Genomic DNA, 25379 nt, shown 5'->3' with positions numbered 1-25379 from the left:
TGTTGAACTTTCCCTGTGGTTCAGTGGTAAAGAATCTGCTTGGAATGCAGGAGACATGAGTCTGACTTGTGGGTCAGGAAGATCCCTGGAGAAGGAAATGGCAGCCCACTCCCAGTATTCTTGCCTGGGAATTTCCATGGACAGAGGAGCCTGGCAGACTACAGTCCATGGGGTCACAAAAGAGTCAAACACAACTTAACAATTAAACAACAATTATCCAGTGTTACTAAAATACTGTTTATTGTATTAATCCTGTTACAAATTATGGCTTAAAGTTAAAGAATAACATATAAACTTCAATGTTTAAGACATCTATTTTTAGCTAAACACATTTTTACATAGTTGAAGTCATCTCACTGGAAAATCTCAGGCACTTTATCTAATCTGAATATATTGTCTTCTTACAGATACAATAACCACTACTATGGCAATCTTCAGCAATTATCTGACCATATTTTATGTGTGCACATTTATTATTAGCATTCTCGTGTCCTGGAAGTTGAAGCCTAGAAAAAAAATACTTTCCATTAAGTTCTGAAATTATTTTCTGTATCACTTATACTTTTTAAATTCATATTTTGACATATTTATAAAAAAGAAGTAGAAACATCATTTTCCCAGTTCTCTAATAATAAAATAATGACTATTTTGTCATCTGAAATTTCATATTAAATCTGGTATTGGGATGTTAACATTGCCTTCAATTCTGGCTTTCGTCTCTATGACCTCAAACAATTTCAAAGTATCTTCCATCTTCACAGGAGTCTACTATATTTTGTTTATACATTAGTGTTTTTATAAACATTTTATTATATATACAGTAAAAATAAATTGTCATGAATCATTAATGTCAATTCATTCTCTCCTGAGAAAATTTACCCCAGAGTGAAGATCAGGTTACTCTTTACTAATAAGTCCAGAAAATAGTTTTAAAAGATTAAATATTTAGATATGTCAATGAGAATCAGAGCAATTTATAAATATTTAAAGAAATATATCATATAATTCCTGAAAAGGGGCATGCATTTACTACAAGTACAGCAATTAGAAATGAATATGTAATCACTCAGAATTTTAAGTCAATCCAAAATCTTAATTTAACACAAATTATGTTAGAAAATCATGTCTGCTAAGAGTGGATATACTGGAAGGAATCTTGCATATTTTAGTCATAATATTTTAAGTTAGAAATCATATTTTAATTTAGATTTTATTTTATTTACTTTTCATTATTACTTTTTTTTAAATTTTAGGCATGCTACATAGCACACAGGTTAGTTCCCCAACCAGGGATCAAACCCATATGCCCTGCAGTGTAAGCACAGAGTCTTAACCACTGGACCACCACAGACATCCTGAAATCACATTTTTAAATTAGATTCATCTATTTAAAATTTTATTTGACATTAATTTACTGTTAACATTTTGGGTAGGAGAGGAAAGAGGAGGAGGAAGGAGAGAGAACTTTATTTTCTTAATGAACCATATACTTCTCACATGCTTAAATGTATCAACTACTGTATTTTCACAACTACTCTATGAAGTGGGTTCTATTTTTCATCACATCTTATACAAAATGGAATAGAAACCAAACAGAATGTTTGGATAAAAGACTATGACTGTAGTGGAGAGCCAAGACATAAACCCCAGACACTTAAGAGCCTGCACTATCAATTACTCACTATATTTTAAACCATGGAGCTTAAAACTGGGGAAAAAGAGTACTGGCAGTTCAGTATTTCCCATGGTCTTGCTAAACTGGTTTTTACACACATTGTGTATGTGCACTAGGATACATTTTATACCTCCACTTCAGACACCCTAATAAAATCATGGGAATTGAGGCCTATAAATCCTTTTTTGAGTGTAGGTAGTAGGTTGAACAAGTATTAGTCACTCAATCATGTCTGACTCTTTGTGAACCCATGCACTGTAGCCTTCCAGGCTACTCGGCCCATGGGATTCTCCAGGCAAGAATACTGGAGTGATTTGCCATTTCCTTCTCCAGGGGATCTTCCAGACCCAGGAATTGAATCCAGTTCTCCTGCATTGCAGGAAGATTCTTTACCATCTCAGCCACCAGCCTAGTCAAAGGTTGCATAGAACTCACGAATAAAATTCACACCCACCCAGAACTTCAAAATGTGTCCTTAATTGTGAATAACTTCTTTGTAGATGGAATTAAGATTAGTGACATGAGGTCACAGACATAGAGAACAGACTTATGGACACGGGGAGGCAGGGAGAAAGGAGAGAGTAGGATGTATGGAGAGAGTACCATGGAAACTGACACTACCATATGTAAAATAGATAGCGAATGGGAATTTGTTGTATGACTTAGGGAACTCAAACTGGGGTTCTTTAAATATATAGAGGTGTGGGATGGGGAGGGAGATGGGAGGGAGGTTCAAGAGGGAGGGGACATTGGTATACCTATGATTGATTCATGTTGATATTTGGCAGAAACCAACACAATTCTCTAAAGCAAATTCCCTTCAATTAAAAAATAAATACATTTACATTTAGGTCTTTAATCCATTTTGAGTTTATCTCTGTGTATGGTATTAGGAAGTGTTTTAATTTCATTCTTTTGCATGTAGCTATCCAGTTTTCCCAACACCACTTATTGAAAAGGCCATCTTTGCCCCATTCTATATTCTTGCCTCCTTTGTCAAAAATAAGGTACCCATAGGTGCATGGATATATTTCTGGGCTCTCTATATTGTTCCATTGGTCTATATTTCTGTTTTTGTGCCAGTATTATACTGTCTTGATGATGACTATAGCTTTGTAGTGTAATCTGAAGTCAGGAAGGTTGCTTCCTCTGGCTTCATTCTTCTTTCTCAAGACTGCTTTGGTGATTCAGGGTCTTTCATGTTTCTGTATGAATTGAGAAATTTTTTGTTCTAGTTCTGTGAAAGATACCATTGGTAATTTTATAGGGATCACACCAAATCTGTATATTGCATTTGTCAGTATAGTCATTTTCACAATATTTATTCTTCCTACCCAGGAACATGGAATATCTCTCCATCTATTTATGTCATCTTTGATTTATATCATCAGTGTCTTATAATTTTCTGTACACAGTTCTTTTGTCTCCTTCAGTTCAGTTCAGTTCAGTCACTCAGTCATGTCCAACTCTTTGTGACCTCATGAATTACAGCACACCAGGCCTCCCTGTCTATCCTTAGGTAGGTTTATTCCTAGATATTTAATTCTTTTTGCTGCAATGGTGAATGGGATTGATTCTTCATTTCTTTTTCTGACTTTTATTGTTAGTATATAGTATTGCAAGTGATTTCTGTGTATTGAGTTTGTATCCTGTGACTTTTCTAAATTCACTGATTAGCTCTAATAATTTTCTGATAGTATCTTTAGGGCTTCCTATGTATGGTATCATGTCACCTGCAAACAGTGAAAGCTTTGCTTCTTCTTTTCTGATGTGGATTCCTCTTATTTCTTTTTCTTCTCTGATTGCTATAGCTAGGACTTTCAAAACTTAGTTGAATAATAGCAGTGAGAGTGGACACCCTTGTCTTATTCCTGATCTTAGGGAGAATGCTTACAGTTTTTCACCATTGAGTATAATGTTTCCTGTGAGATTATCATATATGGTCTTTACTTTGTTGAGGTTGGTTCCTTCTATGCCCATTTTTTTAAGAGTTTTAATCATAAATGGGTGTTGAATTTTGTCAAAGGCTTTTCCTGCATCTATTGAGATTATCATTTGGTTTTCGTCTTTTAATTTGTTAATATGGTGTATCACATTGACTGATTTACGTATATTGAAGAATCCTTGCATCTCTGGAATAAACCCAACTTGCTTATGGTGTATGATCTTTTTAATGTGTTGTTGGATTCTGTGTACTAGAATTTTGTTGAGGATTTTTGCATCTTCAAAATGGATTAAAGGCCTAAAGATAAGACCAGAAACTATAAAACTGTTAGAGGAAAACATAGACAGAACAGTCGATGACATAAATCAAAGCAAAATCCTCCATGACCTACACACCTTCTAGAATAATGGAAACAGAAACAAAAGTAAACAAGTGGAAACTGAATAAACTTAAAAGCTTTGGCACAGCAAAAAGAAATTATAAACAAGGTGAAAAGACAACCCTCAAAATGGGAGAAAATAATAGCAAATGAACAACTGACAAATGATTAATTTCCAAAGTATACAAGCAACTCATACAACTCAATACCAGATAAAAAACAACCCAAACAAAAAGTGGGAAAAAGACCTAAACAGACATTTCTCCAAAGAACATACAGATGGGTAACAAACACGTGAAAAGATGCTAAACATCTCTTACTCTTAAAAAAATGCATATCAAAACCACAATGAGTTATCACATAACACTGTTCAGAATGGCCATCATTAAAAAGTCTACAAATAATAAATGCTGGAGAGGGTGTGAAGAAAAGGGGATGCTCTTGCCCTGTTGGTGGGAATGGAAGTTGATACAGCCACTATGGAAGGTGGTGTGGAGATTCCTTAAAAAACTAGATATAAAAAAAACCACCATATGACCCTGCTTTCCCACTCCTAGGCATATACCCTGAGGAAAGCAAAATTGAGAAAGACACGTGTACCCCAATGTCCACCGCAGGACTATTTACAAATAGCTAGAACATGCAAGCAACCTAGATGTCCATCAACAGATGAATGGATAAAGAAGTTGTGGTACATATACACAATGGTATATTACTCTGCCATAAAAACAAATGCATTTGAGTCCATTCTAATGAGGTGGATGAACCTAGAGCCTTTTATACAGAGTGTAGTAAGTCAGAAAGAGAAAGATAAATATTGTATAATAACACAATTATACAGAATCTAGAAAGATGGTACTGAAGAATTTATTTGCAGGTCAGACATAAAGAACAGACTTATGGACATGGGGAAAGGGGAGGAGAGGGTGAGATGTATGGAAAGGGTAACATGGAAACTTACATTACCATTTGTAAAATAGATAGCCCAAGGGAAGCTGCTGTATGTCTCAAGGAACTCAAACAGGGTCTCTGTATCAACCTAGAGGAGTGGGGTGGGGAGGGTGATGGGAAGGAATTTTAAGAGGGAGGGGACATATGTATCTATGGCTGATTCATGTTGATGTTTGACAGAAAACAACAAAATTCTGTAAAGCAGTTATCCTTCAATTAAAAATAAATAAATTTAAAAAATTTTTTAATAAATAAGTTGAAAATTTTAAACAAAGAAGACTAGTGTCATGATGAAACCATATTGCATTGTACCTAAATCCAATAAGAATATCCTTATGGGAGAGCAACAAACACAGAGAGATGCAGAGAAGGAGCAAAGGAAGTTGGGGGTATAGACAGTTGTCTCTTTGTATCCAGGATGTGGGGGTGGGGAGATTCTACGAGGATCCCCAAGATATCCTAGTCTACAGATACTCAAATCGCAGTCAGTCCTCTGTGTCTACATGGTTGCTTGAACTTGAGAATTCAGAACCCACAGATACAGAGGGCTGGCTTGTCTTTAAATGATGCCAAGGATTGGCAGAATATCTTGTATTTTCATGGAAGTTTACTGTATTTCCTTTATACAATAACATTTTTATAAACTAGTTCCACAGTGTATAAAGAAAAAAAAAGTGTTTTTAATCATCAACAACAGTTAGCTTTCTCTCTGGAAAAGTTTAGCAAGCTCCTTCAGACAAAGGATCTTTCCAGAAAGGAATCAACTCTACCAAGATCTTGATTTCAAACCTCTGTTCCCTCTGCTTGAGAGAATAAATTTCTGTGCATTAAGCCACCCAGTTTGTAGTGATTTTTTTATGACAGCAAACTAGACAAAGTATGCTAGGTGAGTCCTAGAGAATTGGAGAGCACATTTTAAGAAAATTTCAATACATGCACATGTATTGCAGTCAGACAAACTACACTGAAATTAAAATGACAAATCTGAAATATACTTACTTTGTAACCTTATGCAAGTTTATTTATTCAATTACCTTTTATTAAAATGCAAAATAGTTATACTTCAATAAGCAATTTCAATGAGCTTTGAAAGGGACATATTTAACTTAGTATAGTATTTAGTATTTTACTAAGTATTTTACTCCTTGCTTCCCATCTTTCCTGTCTTTTACTTATTGATTTCTTACAGGTGCATCTGTTATAAATGTTACCCACATCCACATTAAATATTTCTATTTGGAAGGAAATAATATTGTTCTGTACTGAAATTTTAAAACAGCAAGGACTTACTTGTCCAGGGTAAGTTTTGTATCATCTAGCCAAACCCAGTTCAGTTGCTTAGTGCTGTAGTGTAAGCTAATTGGAAACTTTTCTTCTTGCAAACCACATTGCATTTTTGACAATTTTGTTATAAAATTCTGCAGAGAGGAAAAGGAAAGTGAATCAAAAAGTGGAACTTTTCTTGCAAAAGAGGAATATAATAGTTTAAATATGTACATTTTACTTCTCTTTGGATTCTCTGTTCTTTATATTGAAAGAATCTGGAGAGATTAACCCTAAATTCTTCAGCCATAGGCTGGATGCTTAGAGCTAATAACTCATTTATTAACTGAGTAATTTTTTTGGTACACGTTTTATTCTAGTCGTTTTCTTAAGTTACGGGTTGTAAAAGTAAGCATAAAATCTTAAAACTGTAGTTGCTCAAATTAGGCACTGAAAAACTGAATAGTATTCATTGACTTATGTAATAAATAGTAGTGACACATGGTACAAGATCAGAAATACAGGATTGAAGGAGAGAAATTAACAGGGAATTTTAACAGATTTTAGTGAACTAAGGATGTTTTCCAAGTGGATCGTCTAGTAAGCTAAAATCTTAAAACAAGATGTATTAACAGAGAGATGATAGTTTGGGATAGGAGGTAGAGGAAATAAAATTTGTCACAGGTAAACAGAACAAGGACATAAAAGAGCATAAGGGGACCATGATCTATTTAAATAACGTCAATACAGTTGGAGACCATGGTACACTTTCCTTAGAACAGTGTGATAGAGAGTCCCTAACAGCAGAAGAAGATAGAGAAATCAGCAGAAATCAGACTACAAGTGATCTTATTTACATTTTACTTAGACTTTTCTCCAAGTGCTAGGGGAAAACCACTCAGGTTTTATTGAAGTACACATTCAAAATTACAAATTGCCAAGATTTTGGTGACTACACTATGGAAAGTAATTCAGAAGAATATAAAACTGGAGCGATTGCTGTCATCCTAAATTTTTCTGATGCCAAAATTTATAAAACAAAATCTTGTCCTTACCATCTCTTCTTCAGTATTCAACTTAAGAAATCCGGAATGGAAATCAGTGCAAAAATGGTGACATTCCTTCCAAGGAATAATGTTTCTTGAAAAATAGTAGCAGTTTTCTCCATACTGATGCCAGTTGTTTGAACAAGTAGGGTATTTCCAAACTACTAAAAATTTAAAATGTAACTGAATGATTTCCATCAGTGCAGATCACATCTCTAAGTTGACATAGCAAATCTACCGTCTACAAACAAAAACACTTTTTGATTTTTACATTATAGGCTGTGTGCACTTAAAGTTAGTGTTAAATTTATCTTAAGTTAATAACTCACTTCATTGAAAACATTTTGGTCTTTAAGATTCATAAGCTGTATATTAGGAAATAATCTTTAATGACAAAATTATAAATGTGTCAGGAAACCATCCAGTGTATATGACTGTAAAAATTATGAACATAATATTCTTTCTTTATTTTCACATGAGAATAAAATATGTATATAATTATCTTTAAAAAGCTGTAAGTTTCAAAAATAAGACAATAAGAAATACATAAATGAAATCATATAGATATGCCCCAAAATGATGATGCCTTGTGGAAATATTTTATTTAACTTCAACTTGTCATTTGACAGTGCCATCATCATTTGAGTCTTAATAGATTTGACATATATATATTTTCACGTATCCAGTTACATGCATTAAACAAAATAGTTAATTGTCTCTTATCTCCTGCAAATAAAATTATGACTCAGGGACTCATCCAAAAGTACCTGTTTTATTTGCTTCCTTGTTGGAGGAGCTATTTCCTGGACATCCTTCTGGTTGAAATGGCTTCTTATTCACTGAAGAGAACTCAGAAAGGTCAGTTTTAAACTCAAAAAGAAAAATTTGACACATATCTTTAGGTAAAACATTGTGCTGAATTCAGAGCTACAAAAATGATGAATGAAGCATCATCTACTTCAAAGAACTTAAATGTAATAAAGTCATAATCATAAAAAATCAAATTATAGTACATATACAGCAAGTTCACACAGCCATAAATCAAAGAAGAAAGAAATATTGTTCTGATAACAGTGTAAGAAACCTTTTTCACAGAGTAGAAATTTTTACAGGTATTTCTGGTAAAGGATACATGAGAACAAATAGTAAGGTAGTATGTAATGTTCTTGATATGCTTAAAAATGGACAACATTTTTATATGTCTCTAGGAAATTAACTCAAGTTCTGTGCAGAGAATATTTACTTTGTTAAGAAATTGAACTGATCAAAATAATGTATTATCTTCAACATATTTCACTATGTGAATAATGGAGAAGTAAACTTCTATTTCGTATTTTGACTTACACTCAATGACCAAGTATCCAACAGACAGAAGAAGCCCCAGGCAAATGATCCACAGAAACACAGCAACATATTTCCATGAAGAAAGTTGAGTAGGGTGATCTATATAGAGAGAGATGAATACATCTTGTAACATCAACTCTAAATGTTTATTCAGAGTTCTATTTCTGTTTTAGGTGCAGTAAACTCTACAGCAAGGTAGCTCACATCCTAAAAATAGAGAAAAGGGAGGTAATCTACAAAATCATAACTCATAATGAGGGAATGAGGCAGCTGAATTGATAAAGTGATCAGGTGGTCTGAATTCTAAAGATATAAAGCCCCAACTCTATGGAAAGACAGCACGCAAACTCTACTTCACTTTTGGCAAAGCATAGGAGGAAAATTGCCAGCCATATGAGAGTGAAGTATTTCAACAAATCTTCAAGGCTAAAAGCAGACTTCAAGGCAGAGGAATCATAGATCAAACTGCCAATATCTGTTGTATCATAGAAAAAGCAAAGGTGTTCCAGAAAAACATCTACTGCTTCACTGACTACACTGAAGCCTTTAACTGTATGAATCACAACAAACTGTAGAAAATTCTTAAAGAGATAGGAATAGCAGATCACCTTACCAAACTCCTGAGAAAGCTGTAAAGCTATAACAAACCTAGACAGTGTATTAAAAAGCAGAGGCATTACTTTGCCGACAAAGGTCCATCTAGTCAAAGCTATGGTTTTTCCAGTAGTCATGTTTGGATGTGACAGTTGGACCACAAAGAAGGCTGAAGGACAAAGAATCGATGCTTTCAAATTGTGGTGCTGGATAAGACTTTTGAGAGTCCCTTGAACAGCAAGGCGATCAAACCAATCAATTCTAAAGGAAATCGACACTGAATATTCTTTGGAAGGACTGATGATGAAGCTGAAGTTTCAATACTTTGGCCATCTGATGCAAAGAGCAGACACATTGGAAAAGACCCTGATGCTCAGAAAGGCTAAAGGCAGGAGGAGAAGCGTACAACAGAGGATGAGATGGTTGGATGGCATCACCAACTCAATACACATGAGTTTGAGCATGCTCCAGAAGGTAGTGAAGGACAGGGAAACCTCGCGAGCTGCAGCCCATGGGGTGGCAAAGAATCAGACACAACTTAGCGACTAAAAATCAACAACAAGCCCACCCTGTACCCTGCATTGACAGTAGGCAAAAGCCATCTGCTTCTAGAGAAGAGACAGAAAATAAGCTTCTTCCCAATATCCTGAAGTTGTACAAAGCAGAGGACCTTAGCTGGGGTGGAAAGAAGAAACTTCCTCACACACAAAATCCACCAATACACGATACATGCCACAGAAGAAGGACAGAAAATCCACGTGTTGTCATCAGGAGAAGGAAAGGTTTTGGTCTTTTCAGCTAAAAGTGGATTTCCATCAATTATGCACTCTAATCTCTAGAACATTTAACCATCGTGTCTCTGTTTATATTTTTATATTGGGTAAGCATGAAACATACCTTGTGGAGTTTTTGGTAATTGATTTCCATTTGTGAAAGAATTTTATAGACAGTGAAAATCTAAGAAGCTTTGTTAGGTAAAAATAAACTTACAAGACAAGATAATGTCTCTAAGTCATTCTGGTTGATCCATGGTAAAATATGAACTGTGGTGAAGTATGTCATTTCATACATACTTATGCACATACATACAATTAACAACATCATTAATCAAGTTTTCCCAAACCAGTAGATTTTCCCATACAAATCTAAGAAGTACAGACACTGGTACAATGAATTGTTCATCAGAATTTTAAAAAGAAAACAATTTCTGAATCTATAACAAGCAGAGTGTATTAGGTATTAAGGGCTCTTTAAAAATTTGTTAACAATATATTAAGCAAAGTTTAAAAATACTTCTTCATTAACTGCATGGTGAATCTGTATATCATAAACTGTATTGTAATAATTAGCAATCTAAAAAACTGGAAAGTAATCAATTGAGGTCCTCGTTAAAATAATACATCTTAGCCAAAGTACTGAATATCCATTTGATGTAAGACAAAATAGAATTAGCACATTCATATACAGCTCACTTCTAATCATTCCACATATTGATTTAAAACATATGAGGACTGCAAATTAGCAATAGGAAAAGTACAAATGAAAGAAAATTTTAAATGATAGGAAGATACATCATTGAACTCCATATAATCACATACACTAGTAAATTAATAACATCGGTGTTTGTGTATCAAGAAGCATGTTACTTGGCAAATGTATAGTTTGAACTCACAAGGCCAGCAAATACACAAACCAGGAAAACAAGAAAAATAGTCCCTAATTCACAGCAACTGTGTTAGAATAATGAAATTATCTCTTCATTTTCTCACTTCTCTATTTTCCAAATATCCTACTAGATAGTGTTGATATCTTAAATGACAGAAAATTATAAACAACGTATCTCGATCCTCAAACATTTCACTCATTCTAAAAATGCTGATATAATGTTTACAACATAGTTACAGTTATGACTCTCATGGGCAAAATATAATCTTCCCTCAAAAGCACTTACTTTCCTTGTTTAGTAAGAGAAAAAAAATTTAGATCATGTGTACGTGCATTTACGCCTGATGAATAATTCTGTATATTTTTTAAGTAGAAAACACGAAAGACCTTTTTTCTTGGTAGTTTCAAGTCTTTGGCTCCTCTGTGGATGAGATGATGGTTGAAATAGCAAATCGGAGTAAGTTACAACTTCTTCACTCATTACTGAAAGGGAGAGATACAAGAAATGAAAAAAAATACATTTTAAATTCATGTAAATTGTGAAATCCATAAGTAAAATTGGTATTGAATAAAATGATATTGGGAATGAATTTGAATAACCAGTGATTGATTAGAATACAATTACAAATATTAAAATATTTTAAGAATGAAGAAATTTTAATTTTTAACTGTTACTTAATGAGTTGGTAGGACTTCTCAAGTGGCTCCGCGGTAAAGAATCCACCTGCCAATGCAGGAGAAGCAGGTCCAATCCGTGGGTCAGGAAGAGCCTTTGGAGGATGAAATGGCAACCCACTACAGTCTTCTTGCTGGGACAATCCCCTGGACAGAGGATCCTGGGGGGCTGTAGTCCATAGGGTCACAAAGAGTTGGACACAGCTGAGCGACTGAGCACACATGCAAAGCAGTTGCTATGGTATATTACTTTTGGCCTTTTAAATATTGTCTATTCACAATTGCAAATCTGTTAATATCATTTATTTATAAGTGAAAATGCAAAAGATGATCTGATGGCTTTACTGAATTCTTTCGACTGAAATTTATCCTTATAGCTTGGCACTTCCATTCTTTCACAATTTCACCTGTTCCTGCTTTCTTTCTAGTCTCATCTTTCAACTCAATCTATTTTCATTTTCCCCATAATTCCACTGACATGTCTGTTCTTTCTCAACATATGACAAGCACTTCTCCAATTTTAAATGTTTTGCTCAAATTCTTCCTTCTCAAGTATATTTTCCTCCTCTATTTGCTCATAATGAATCTGTAGATCAAATTCTACCACCTTTAATAAAATTTCCAGATCCTCCAATAACAATTCATCTCTTTTTCCAATTTTTCTCATTACTTTTCGTTTGTCACCATCCAATTAGTTATCTCCTTTTACCTTATCTTATCTTTCATTAACGTCTCCCCAATGTATGATGAATTTCTTGATACATCTTATTAACCTTGTTACTGCTGTAATTGTTTATTAGATTTCTATATGAAGTATAAAAAGTAACGGTTTGTGTATTAAACTTTGAGAAAATTTGAAAAATATTTTTCATGATTAAACATTTTAGAAAAGTTGATAGGAATCTGTGTGAAAATTTTTTATGCCCTTATTAAAGGATAATATATCCAAGTTATGCATAGCTTAATTATGTCTAATTACACTTTACCCTGGTGGAATTTTATATTTCTTCATTTATTTTCTTTAAACCTCAAATTTATACCAGTTAATAATGTCAAGGTATCATAAAATGTCAAATTAAATAAATAGTATCAGTGATAATAATAATGCCATATCAAATAGTATCAGTGAAATTACTAAAAATAGATAATAATTAGAATCACTTCTTTATTCCAACTCATCTGAGTTCTCTTCTAGCATCACTCTTTTCTTCAATTCTTTCTCCCTTTCTTTCTTCTCTGTTCTCTTTTCCCACTCTGTCACTCATACTTTTATTTCCTCTCCTCCCAAATGATATTTATAGAGATATATAAATATATATATATGATTGAAAATTATATATAATCATATAAAATTATATTATTACTTTTAAAACATATCTGCATATTGATATACAAGTTTGCCTTGCATCTGCAACTTCAGTTTCTTTGATCCAAATTCCCTCAAAATTCCAAAAACACATGTTGAGAAACAATAGAAATCTGCGAAATTAGCAAATACCTGATTTTTAGAAGACAGCGTCTGAACTTTTGCAGAGTATGTGTATATATCCTCGGAAGAAGCAATCTTATCTTTTATCACAGCAGTTTGAACTTAAGAATTTTGATCATCAAGAGCCCAGAAAATAAGCCAAGAAAAGAAATACACAGGCTAATAATGCCTTTGCCTGTTGTATGAGAGACTCTGTCAGAGTCAGGTGAGAGCAGAATTCAAGAGTAAGAGTGCTCTGGATGTAGCCACACAGGAAACTGTTTTACTGCTGCTCACTTTAGCTCTGTATCATCTCTAGATTGGGCATGTCATCAATCTTACCTTGAATTACACAAGATACCTAACATATTTTCACTAAAGACCAGTTTTACTCAACCCTTGCTTTGTCACAGACATACTTGAATACATCATTTTTTGTTTTTTTAAAAAGGTAGCTTCAAGTGCTTTTAATTATTTCCAGTGGACTTGATTACAATTTACATTCATTTTATATTTACATTTTACATGCTATTTTGGAACTATTATTTATAGACACTTGTGATGTCTCTTTGTGAACTCTTTCCATTGTAGGGTAAGTACTATTTTTCATCACTAGATGGTGCATGCACAATTTTCACAGTTCTCAGCATTTATTATTAGTGGGTTATTGATTACCAAATAATTTTAATCAGCTATAGTCTCTAAAAAACAGAACTACAAATACTAATCAATGAATTATTCACATTTATATAAAATTCATTTTCTCAATAATTTTACTCTTTGTGGAATAGAAAACACTTAAGACATTTGGGCAATTCTAGCATTATTTTAGCTTAGGTTAGTTTAAATTTTATATTCATTTTTCATTGTTAACATTTTCAAAGATTTTTATTTAGTTAATCTTGGGTCATTCTTCATCACCCTCAGAAAAATGAACATAGTTCAAGACACTAAGTAAAAAGAAAAGATATATATATATATACATATATTTGGATAAATAAATAATATGTGGAAACAGGGGCAATAACCCCTTTATAACTGGATAATTAATATAGAAAAAAAGGAAAATATAATAAAATATCAAATAAATCCAAGAAAGCAGGACAACTTTATCACTAAAAAATGATAAAGTAAATTTCAAAGAAAAAGTGTATCTGACCCCCTGAACTATTTAAATTTTTATTTAATTTTAAATTTATTATTGAAGGTAAACAGGAAGTGAAATATATACATATACTAAAACCTACAAATAATAAGCATAAATAATTATGTCTTGAGAATCCAATTATGTAATATAGGAGAAGACAGAGAACATAGAACATTCACAGACTTTTAGTGTGAATCAAAATTACTAATCAAGGTAAAAGAAAGAAGGAAAACTCTACTATAATAAGATACTATACTCTACTCTCTAAAACTCTACTATAAGATATAATAATAATCTTCAATTAATCTCACTTTAAACATGGTTTAAATAGAAATAACTTCTGCTATTCAGGTATTAAATGTTATCAGACCAATATTTGAAAATTGTATTTAAAATTTACTCTCTCTTAGTCAGAATTCCTCCATTGGAAATTAATTCAATGAAAATAAGCCAAAAAAGGGAAACATTTTCTATTGCTCAGAGAATGGGAATTTATAATTCAAAGGGGAAATTTAAAATGTCTACACGTAGTATAATGGGATAAATTATATTATAAGAAAGTTACCGTGCATTTCTTAAGAGTACAAAAACATATTTCTGTGGCATATTTATTAGTATATAGGTAATAAATAATATTTGTTCCATTCATGTGTTTAGGGAGGAAAATGGCAGGATGAGAAACTTCAAAACATTGACATTTCACTAAATCAATGACAAAACTGGCAAAATTTTTCCAACTCAATTTCTTTCAGAACTCTGGAATCTAATAAAATACAAGAAGTAGGGAACCATTTCATGAAGAAATAAGTTGCTAAATTTTGGTAATAAGCATTTGTTTCATTCAAAGTGAATAGAAACAGGATGCTAATTTTTTTTTAATTGAAGTATAGTTGATTTACAATTTGTTAGTTTCAGGCATACAGCATAATGATTTGTTTGGGGGATTTTTTTTTGCAGTGTTTATTCCAGTATAGGTTGTTACAAGATATTGGATATAATTCCCTATGCTATACAGTGAATTCTTGCTGTTTACCTATTTTATATAGTTTGCATCTGTTAACTTCATACTCCTAAATTGTCCTTCCTCACCTCCCTTTCCCCTTTGGTAACCAAAATTTGTTTTCTCCATCTATAAATCTGTTTCTGTTTTGTATATAGATTCATTTGTATTATTTTTTATAATACACATATAAGTGCTGTCATACAGCATTTGTCTTTCTCTGTCTAACTTATTTCACTAAACATACTATTCTCTAGGTCCATCCACATTGAAACAAATGGCATAATTTCATTCTTTTCATGGCTGAGTATATTCATATATTGCCACATCTTCCTAATCCAGTTGTCTATTGACAGACACTCAGGTTGGTTCTGTCTTGGCGACTATAAATAATGGTGCTATGAACATTGGGATGCATGTATTATTTTAAGTTACACTTTTCATTTTTTTCATATATATACCCAGTAGTGGATTTACTAGATTATAAGGTAGCTCTATCTTTAGGTTTTTAAGAAACCTCCAAACTGCTTTCTATAGTAGCTGCACCAATTTACATTCTCACTAACAGTGCCAGAGGGTTCCCTTTTCTCCACACCAGCACTTATTATTTGTAGACTTTTTGATGATGACGATGTTGGCCATTCTGATGTGATCATTCATTTGTCCAACATTTACACTATCCATGCTATATATACTACCTATTCTTTTTGTTTTGTTTTGTTTTAGTATAGAGGAAAGTAGTTTATATAAAACTTGATACTATCTTCTATTTCAAGCATCCACTGAGTGTCTTAGAACATTTCCCCTGTGAATAAGGGGAGACTACTGTACTGATGCCTTCAACAGAGAAAGCCAGATTCTGAAGAAGTTTGCAGCAAATGAAGCAAAGGTGCTTCCCTAGTGACTCAGACAGTAAAGAATCTGCTTCCAGTGTGAGAGACCTAGGATCAATCCCTGGATCAGGATGATCCCCTGGAGTAGGGAATGGCTACCCACTCCAGTATCCTTGCCTGGAGAATTCCATGAACAGAGAAGCCTCGAGGGCTATATAGTACATGGGGTTGCAAAGAGTTGGATGTGACTGAGAGAATAACATTTTCAATTTCAAGGAAAAGTATGAAAGAAAAATCTGAGATCCACACCAATGGGGTCTTTGAGTTGAGTCTGAGGTGTGTTTTAAAGGGGAAGAACAAAGTAGCTGGAATTAATCATCATCTTCCAACATTTCTGCGACATTTTTTAATCATGGTTTCAACATTCAGGATATCTCTGGTTTATAATTCTCTGGCCAGGTGGTCCATGGCTTAGGAATCTGTCAGCTCATCTTAACCTGGGGAAACAACCAGAGCTTGTACATTGTTGTTGTTAGGTAGCTAAGTCATGTCCAACTTTGTGACCCCATCAACTGCAGCATATCAGGCTTCCCTGTCCTTCACTATCTCCCTGAGATTGCTCAAACTCATGTTGATGGAGTTGATGATGCCATCCAACCAATTCATCCTCTATCGATCCCTTCTCCTCTTGGCCTAAATCTTTCCCAGCATCAGGGTGTTTTCCAGTGAGTCAGGTGTCCGCATCAGGTGGCTAAAGTATTGGAGCTTCAGCTTGAGCATCAGTCCTTCCAATGAATATTCAGGGTTGATTTCTATTAGGATTGACTGTTTTTATCTCCTTGCTGTCCAAGGGACTCTCTCAAGAGTCTTCTCCAGCACCATAGTTAGAAAGCATCAAGTTCGTATGTTGATAATAAGAGTCTACCTGTCAATATAGGGGACACGTGTTCAATCCCTGGTCCAGGAAGCTTCCACATGCTACAGAGTTACTAAGCTCATGAAACACAACTACAGAGCTTATGTGCTATAGAGCCAGCAAGCTGCAATTTCTGAGCCCACATGATGCAGCTACTGAAGCCTGTGTGCCCCAGAACCTGTGCTCTGTAACAAGAAAGCCACTGCAATGAGAAACCCATGTATTGCAACAAACAGTAGCCCCTGCTTGCAGCAACTAGAGAAAGCCCACGCAAAGCAGCAAAGATCCACTGCAGACAAAAATGAAGAAATAAATATTTTAAAAGAAGCAACTATTCTATAGGAATGATATTATGGACAACAGCAATTTTAATCACCTGATTTTGGTTGATTAGCATTCAGTCAGCATAGAATTGACCCACTCCATTGTTCTTGCCTGGAGAATCCCAGGGACGGGGGAGTCTGGTAGGCTGCAGTCCATGGGGTCACACAGAGTTGGACAGGACTGAAGAGGTTTAGCAGCAGCAGCAGCAGCATAAAATTGAGGTCAGGGAAGACAAGAAAGAGAAGAAAATTTTGGACAGAAAGATTAATCATTAATTCAGTAAGGGAAGTTGGTTTTAAGGAGACTCAGCTTCACTCAGTAACAGCCAAGTGGAGGAAATGAACAATACAGGGTATGTGTAAAGACCAGAGACTTTCTATGCCCTCTCTGGGCAGGTGCACGACCTTCCCAGCATATGGATGTGTTTAGCAATCCAGAACCTCTCTAAATCCTTTTGCTTAGGGTTTTTGTGGAGGCATCATCATGTATACATGGTTAATTAAATCATTTGCTATTGGCAACTCAGTTCATCATCAGCCCTTCTCCCCTCTCTGTCCTTCTGAGTTGGGACTGAAATTTCCAACTTTCTAATCCTATGGTTGGCTCCTTGGGCAACCAATCCTGGTTCTTTAAGAGTTACCTCATGGGTATAAACTTAAAAATGGTTGCAAGGGGCTTATTATAAACCACAAAAGATGCTCCTTTCACTCTCCACACAGGAAATTAGGAGGGTTTTAGAAAGTCTCAGGTACCAGGGAGTGAGACCAAACATGCATTTCCTACAATGTCACAGTATTACAGATAATATATATGAGCAAACTGTTGTATGCTTTTTCAGCTCTACACTTTTTCAAAAGTCCTTATCTTCATTCCAAAAGAGTGAGACAAAAAAATCACTGAAATTATTCTTTTCAGAAAACTGAGGATGGAACTTCCCAAGTTAGCAGACCACATGCTGTGCTGTGCTTAGTCGATCAGTCGTGTCTGACTCTTTGTGACCCCATGGACTGTAACCCGCCTGGCTCCTCTGTCCATGGGATTCTCCAGGCAAGAACGCTGGAGTGAATTGCCATGCCCTACTCCAGGGGATCTTCCCAACCCAGGGACTGAACCCAGGTCTCCTGCATTGCAGGCAGATTCTTTACCATCTGAGTCACTAGGGAAGCCCATAACTGCTGGAACTGAACAGAACCTGTGAGTTCTAACTCTTGCCTGGGCATGCTCAGTCTCTTCAATTGTATCCCACTCTGTGTGATCCTATGGACTACTGCCCCCAGTCTCCTCCATCCATGGAATTCTCCAGGCAAGAATACTGGAGTGGGTAGCCATTCCCTTCTTCAGGGGAATCTTCCCCACCCAGGAACTGAACCCATCTCCTGAGTCTCCTGCATGGCAGGCAAATTCCTTACCCACTGAGCCTCCTGAGAAGCCCCATGGAGCACTGAAATAAAGTCAATGTGTGTAATTTAGTGCCAGTTTTTTTTTGTTTTTTGATGTTTTTTGTCCAATGCACTTGACACATGGGATTTTGATCAAACCAGTGAGGGAACTAAGATCCCACGTTTTCATATTTTTATCTGAAAAAATAGTGTTTGATATGTACCTTATGAAATCCTTTAGATATAAAATACTTATGTTTTAATGACACTAAGATTATTTTACTTTCATAGCATCATAGTATTCTATATTTTTAGACACATATCAAATATTGATTTATCATCCCTTAATAAATTGTTCCCAAAATGCTACATACACTCTATATGATATCTTTGATTTTTATCCTTATTCTATAAATCTTTGAGGTGCTTTGTACCAATTTTGTAATGAGTATTTCAAGGTACAGGGAATTAACCAACAATTCTTTTCTAAAGAAATATTCATTTAGTATTTGAATGGGAAGCCATGTCAAAGCATTCAACTTACTTGGTTAGTTTCCTTCCCTAGATAAACCTGCCAAAAGAAAATGTATAAAATCAGAATTAAGTACACCTAACTCATCTTTGCTTTCCAGTTTAAGTCTAATGAAATTCTGCGTAGCACAGAGAACGCAGCTTTCTGTTAAACTTTATTCTTCATTAGTAAAGAACTAAGTTACATCTGTATTCAATCTATTTTCTACAAGCACTGAAGCCAGAGTCTAAGGTTGGAATATAAAACACAATTAATGTTGGAATTTCCAACATTTTTTACTGGTATTTATTCAATCAAAAAGCATCTGTTATTTGTTCATTTCTGTGAGCAAACAAGCTGGACTCAAGACTGCCAAGAGAAATATCAATAACCTCTGATATGCAGATGACACCACCCTTATGGCAGAAAGTGAAGGTGAACTAAAGAGCCTCTTGATGAAAGTGAAAGAGGAGAGTGAAAAAGTTGGCTTAAAGCTCAACATTCAGAAAACTAAGATCATGGCATCTGGTCCCATAATTTTATGGCAAATAGATGGGGAAACAGTGGAAACAGTATCAGACTTTATTTTGGGGGGCTCCAAAATCACTGCAGATGATGACTGCAGCCATGAAATTTCTTAAATGAACTTACTCCTTGGAAGGAAAGTTATGACCAACCTGGATAGCATATTTAAAAGCAGAGACATTACTTTGCCAACAAAGATCCGTCTAGTCAAGGCTATGGTTTTTCCAGTAGTCATGTAAGGATGTGAGAGTTGGATGGTGAAGAAAGCTGAGCGCCGAAGAACTGATGATTTTGAACTGTGGTGTTGGAGAAGACTCTTGAGAGTCCCTAGGACTGCAAGAAGATCCAACCAGTCCATCCTAAAGGAGATCAGTCCTGGGTGTTCATTGGAGGGACTGATGTTGAAGCTGAAACTCCAATACTTTGGCCACCTCATGCGAAGAGTTGACTCACTGGAAAAGACCCTGATGCTGGGAAGGGTTGGGGGCAGGAGAAAAAGGGGACGACAGAGGATGAGATTGTTGGATGGCATCACTGACTCTATGGACATGAGTTTGGGTGGACTCTGGGAGTTGGTGATGGACAGGGAGGCCTGGAGTGCTGCGATTCACAGGCTTGCAAAGAGTCGGACATGACTGAGCGACCGAACTGAACTGATGAGCAAAATTAATTAAGAAACTACTATATTCACTGAAGTGTGAAGTGCTCAGGGATATGACTAAATAACTCAGAAATAATCCTTTACACCATATTATAAAGGGTAATTTATTAATTACAATTAATTATCACTAATTTATTAATTAAAAGTTGTTCAATAAGTTGAACAATAAGTTATTCTTATTAATTATATTGTAATTAATATTACCAATAACTTATTAATGGCATTTTCACATTTACTGGGCCAGGAAAGAACCTTGTATATTGACTAATTTTTTTAGCAATCATGGTTGCTATTATTGAATCATGGTTGCCAAGGCCTAGGGGGAGGGAAAATGGGAAGATGTTGGTCACATGTACAAATTTCCCATTATAAGATGAATATGTATAAACAGGTAACTAATGAGAACATGCTGTGTAGCACAGGGAACTTAGTACACTGAGGTGACCTGATGGGAAGGAAGTCTAACAGGAAGCGGATTTAGGTACATGTGTGGCGGATTCATTTTGCGGTCCAGTAGGAACTAACACCACATTGTAAAGTAACCATACTCTAATAAAATTAATTTTTAAAAAGTAAAATAACAAGTATATAAGATGAATAAGGTCTGGGGATTTGCTATACACGTTGGTTGCTAAGAGAGTAAATCTGAAATATTTTCACACCATAACAAAAAAAATAATAATTTGGTGATTCTATGGAGTGATACATGTGTTTCTGAAGCTTATTGCAGTACTCATTTCATAACATATGTGTGTAAAGCATCATATTGTACATCTTAAATGTATAGAACATTATGTATCAATTATATCTCAATAAAACCTGTGAAAGAAAAAAAAAAAAACTGTTGGTGGTTTCCTTTTATCACCTAAACAAAACAAAAAACAAAGAGAAACAGCTAACACAGAAAACAAGGTCTCTCTACCCTTCTTTTTTTCCATGTAAAGTCAGGCTATAAACTCTCATTTGACTGCAAATGGACCCTTTCGCCCACTGACAGCACAAGACAAATATTAAATCTTACTTCTTTACTTTCTTCCCAGATATTTACCTTCCCACAGTTTGCTGCCCTGGGGAGCTTAAAATTGTTTATTTTTGTTCTAATATCTCTCTACAAATTTCTTGTCCTTTGTGATGCTACATAACCTGCGCTTCTAAGTCCTCACTACTCTTCCATTTAGGTTTCCCCCAAGTGATGTGCACTGCGTGTGTTAGTAAACTTTTTCTGTTGTTAGTCAGTGTTTGATTCAAGAGACCCACGTGAAAACCAAGGATAGATAGAGGCCAAGTTTTGTCTTCCCTGAACTAGTTTTGACCTCTGATGAAAAGAGAAAGGAAAAGTCTCCATTGAGCATTTGTAATCACAAATCAGCCCTCTTTTTTAGTTTATAGCTCAAAGTCTGCCTGACAGCGAAGCCCAAGAGTATTGTATTCAAAAATGTATTTAAAGTGTTCAAGGTGAATAATGGTCTGCCTACTAACAATACTAACACCTTCCAAAAGAAAGCAGCTTCAATCCACTTATCAATAATTTTGAAAAATAATCTTCCAGATTTCTTGGACAAAGGCAAATATTGAGGAGGGGGACTGGGGAATGATCTAAGAGGGGAAGAGAGAGAACAAATATGATAATATTTTAACATAGAAGTAGTCTGGATAAAGGATATATATGTAAGTGTGTGCATATATTTTTTCAGGTTTTTTTTGTGTGTCAAAATGCAAAGCTAAAGGAAACAAACATGCCTGCAATCATCGGTGAAGTCCCTCTTTCCCTTTCACACCACATCTAATATATTAGTAAATCTGAACACTGCACATATATGCACCAGCCGTCATTTCTTATCACCTCCATTACTATCAGACCTGCTGCTATTGATGAATTGCCAAAAATTTATTTTCCTTAAATATTTTTATTTTACCTTAATCTTTGAAAGATATTTTTACTGGATATGGAATATTATTTTGGTAGGTTTCTTTTTTTTTTTTCTGTCATTTTCAAAGTGAAATAGCATTAAATTCTGCCTTCCATTATTTCTGTTAACTACTTGGATTACTAATGTTCTCTTTCTCTGGTTATTATTGGTATTTTTCTCTCCATCTTTGTGTGTGTGTGTGTGTGTGTAGATTGTTCTTGATTATTGATAATATTTTCCTACCTTTTTGGAAGTCTTATGATTTTTTGATTCTATGTCAAATACCATGTATAAAAGAATCACACTGGTCCAGATGAAGTTATCTTTCACCATAAAGTGACTCATCTTTTAATTTTCTTTAAAGTGGATAGGGTGGGAATGTGTCACTTTTATTAGGCAATTAGAGGGATTAAGTTTGAGTACCACTATAGTTGTGGGCTTCCCTGGTGGCTCAGGTGGTAAAGAATCTGCCTGTAAAACCTGGTTCAATCCCTGCGTTGGGAAGATGCCCTAAAGATGGGAATGGCAACCCACTCCAGTATTCTTTCCTGGAGAATCCCATGGACAGAGGAACCTGGTGAGCTACAGTCCATGGGGTCCCAAAGAGTCAGGCATGACTAAGTGACTAAAGCGTTCATTTTCACAGTTATTTTATCTCTGTGATCTATGAGAAAGTCAGTTCTTCTCTTGACTTATTTTCACTTTAATTACTTCCCATCTTACTACACACAGCATCAAAGTTTGGCAGATATCTTGAGGGTCTTACCAGTCAGGTATGTAAGATCCTACTATTCTTGGACTTCCCTGGTGGTGCAGTGGATAGGAATCCACCTGCCAATGCAGGGGACATGGGTTTGATCCCTGGTCCAGGAAGATTCCACATGCCATGAAGCAGCTGAGCCTGTGCACCACAGCTATTGAGCCCATGCTCTAGAGCCTGCAAGCCACAACCACTGAAGCTTGTGTGCCTAAAGTCTGCTCCACCACAAGAGAAGCTCCCACACTGAGAAGTCAGTGCGCTGCAACTAGAAAACACCCCCCACTCTCTGCAACTAGAGAAAGCCTGTGTGCATCAGTGAAGACTCAGTACAACCAAAAATAAATAAATACATAAAATAAATGTTTAAGAGTCTACTATTCTTCAGCTTTGTCATCCCCTCCCCACTTTTAAACAGTAAAATCTCCACTTCATTTTTTTTTTTTTTTTGTCCTGAAGCCATGCCTTCCTTCTACTAAAGGACACACTCGTGCTTTTTAACTGGCTTTTTAGCTATTCCCAGACTCATTGTCACAGGTGTGACCTTGGTGCAGGTCTCCAATCTTGGTTCACTATTTCATCCATGGCTTCTATATACTGTTTTTTGTTTGTTTGTAACTCTTTCTTCTGGTTAGTCTTTGCTTCCTCAACAGCAGGAAAAGTTTGGGAGGTTTCTCTTTTTTTTCCCCTCAGAATCTTTTGACTTTGTTTCAAAGTCTTCTCTCAGTTTTATCTCAGACTTGAACAAACGGCTTGTGGGAAAGGTGACAATTTGAGGACCTTCAAATCTCTAATATTGTTATTCTAGTCTATGTAACCACTGAAAGCTTGTCAGTTTCTCTTTCTTCGGTCATAGGCTGTCTGCCTTGGCCAAGATCTGATTCACACACACACACACACACACACACACACACACAAACAGAAGCAACAATGGCAGATTGATAACTAATGCTCCCTATTCTGGAATTTAAACTAATTTAATGTGGGAGACCTGGGTTGGGAAGATCCCCTGGAGGAGGGCATAGCAACCCACTCTAGTATTCTTGCCTGGAGAATCCCCATGGGGTTGCAAAGTGTTGGACACAACTGAGCGATTAAGCACAGTAATCCTTCTGTAGACCTTTAAAACCCTAAAAATGTATTTAAAAATTTTTTTAGAGTTTCTCCTTCCCTGTTTTGACTTCTTTTATCTACATTATATCTGGAAGCAGAAATGTGCATTTTGAGTTTTATATTACCATATCCTCCTTCAGTTCACTGAGGCTTTCCTAGAATAACCATTTTTAAATTGTTATTAAATGTGTGCTGCTATGCTTGTTTGAACTAGAAATTTTATTTTGCTATATTTTTAGAGGAAATGTGCACCTTAGGTATCTAATAATTTTTGTCTGTGGCCCTATGTCATCTGGCCGTTTTAGCAACCTTGTTTGTGGTTGTGTATCGATTTGGATTCTCTGTTCTATCTTTTTTAAAATATCAATTTTTATTGGAGTATAGTTGCTTTACAATGTTGTGTTGGTTTCTTCTGTACAAAAAAATTGATTCAGCTAAACATAAATTTATATCCCCTCTTTTTTGGGCTTCCTTCCCATTTATGTTACCACAGAGCACTGAATAGAGTTCCTTGTGCTATACAGTAGGCTCTCAAATCTTAGGTGAGTTTAAAGATTGAAAATACCCTGAAGAAGTCAAGAATTGCTCACAGTTTTCAAAGATTTGTGTTTTCTGGTTTTTTTTCCTCCTCTAGGATTATATCAAACTGTTTTCCCCTTCCAACTCTGGGATTCAGTCACCCTGATCTTCATTCCACCTGCTGTTTGTTTCTTTTTTGTCTTTGCTGCTGCTGCTGCTGCTAAGTCGCTTCAGTAGCGTCTGACTGTGTGCGACCCCAGAGACGGCAGCCCACCAGGCTCCCCAGTCCCTGGGATTCTCCAGGCAAGGACACTGGAGTGGGTTGCCATTGCCTTCTCTAATGCATGAAAGTAAAAGTGAAAGTGAAGTCACTCAGTCGTGTCCGACTCTTTGCGACCCCATGGATTGCAGCCTACCAGGCTCCTCCGTCCGAGGAATTTTCCAGGCAAGAACACTGGAGTGGGGTGCCATTGCCTTCTCCTTTTGTCTCTGAAATACTCTTAACTGCCGGATCCTTTCTCTTTTCTTTTAATAAAATTATTAATTTCTCAGCTCTCCATATCAGGGAGTTCTTCACTAAATTCTCAGTCTAGATCAAATTCTTTGTTATAATCTGACAACTACTTTTTCCCTTTTTCACTATCTTTTCCCCCTTTCTAAGAACTTATTTTACTTATATTATGCATCTACCAATGTGATAACTTTACTAATGTCTGTCCTTTCTTTTATTTTGAAAGCTCTATGAAAGTAGACATAGTTCTTTGATTTGTACAAATGTG

At 35.4% G+C, this 25379-nt stretch overlaps 1 protein-coding gene across 4 annotated transcripts; it reads right to left on the bottom strand.

Annotated features, from left to right (window-relative positions):
- Positions 1 to 223: 223 nt before the first annotated feature.
- On the bottom strand, positions 224 to 13299 carry LOC133043758 (natural killer cells antigen CD94-like). Of its 4 annotated transcripts, none has more exons than XM_061124968.1 (8): positions 13036 to 13299; positions 11538 to 11706; positions 11250 to 11345; positions 8604 to 8702; positions 8027 to 8098; positions 7269 to 7423; positions 6241 to 6368; positions 224 to 506 (listed from the first exon to the last, which is right to left on the bottom strand). In XM_061124968.1, the coding sequence occupies exons 3-8, from the start codon at positions 11341 to 11343 to the stop codon at positions 380 to 382; spliced, it is 675 nt and encodes a 224-aa protein (XP_060980951.1). In that variant the 5' UTR covers positions 11344 to 11345; positions 11538 to 11706; positions 13036 to 13299; the 3' UTR covers positions 224 to 379. The 4 variants fall into 4 exon arrangements, with proteins under 4 accessions (XP_060980951.1, XP_060980952.1, XP_060980953.1 ...); XM_061124969.1 differs by having other exon boundaries at positions 11587 to 11706; XM_061124970.1 differs by lacking the exon at positions 11538 to 11706 and having other exon boundaries at positions 7269 to 7420.
- Between the last annotated feature and the right edge of the window lie 12080 nt (positions 13300 to 25379).

The sequence above is a fragment of the Dama dama genome, chromosome 22, assembly GCF_033118175.1.
Source record: "Dama dama isolate Ldn47 chromosome 22, ASM3311817v1, whole genome shotgun sequence".
Classification (NCBI taxonomy): Eukaryota; Metazoa; Chordata; class Mammalia; order Artiodactyla; family Cervidae; genus Dama; species Dama dama.
This window is presented reverse-complemented; position numbering and strand designations above follow the sequence as displayed.

Excerpts from the sequence above, each read along its gene's own strand:
- LOC133043758 (XM_061124968.1), bottom strand. The coding sequence starts at position 11,343 with ATGAGTGAAGAAGTTGTAACTTACTCCGATTTGCTATTTCAACCATCA. Across the intron at positions 8,703-11,249 it reads TGAAACTACCAAGAAAAAAG|ATCACCCTACTCAACTTTCT; the intron begins GTCTTTCGTGTT and ends CTCTCTATATAG. Across the intron at positions 507-6,240 it reads ACAAAACTTACCCTGGACAA|GCTTCAACTTCCAGGACACG; the intron begins GTAAGTCCTTGC and ends TTTTTTTTCTAG.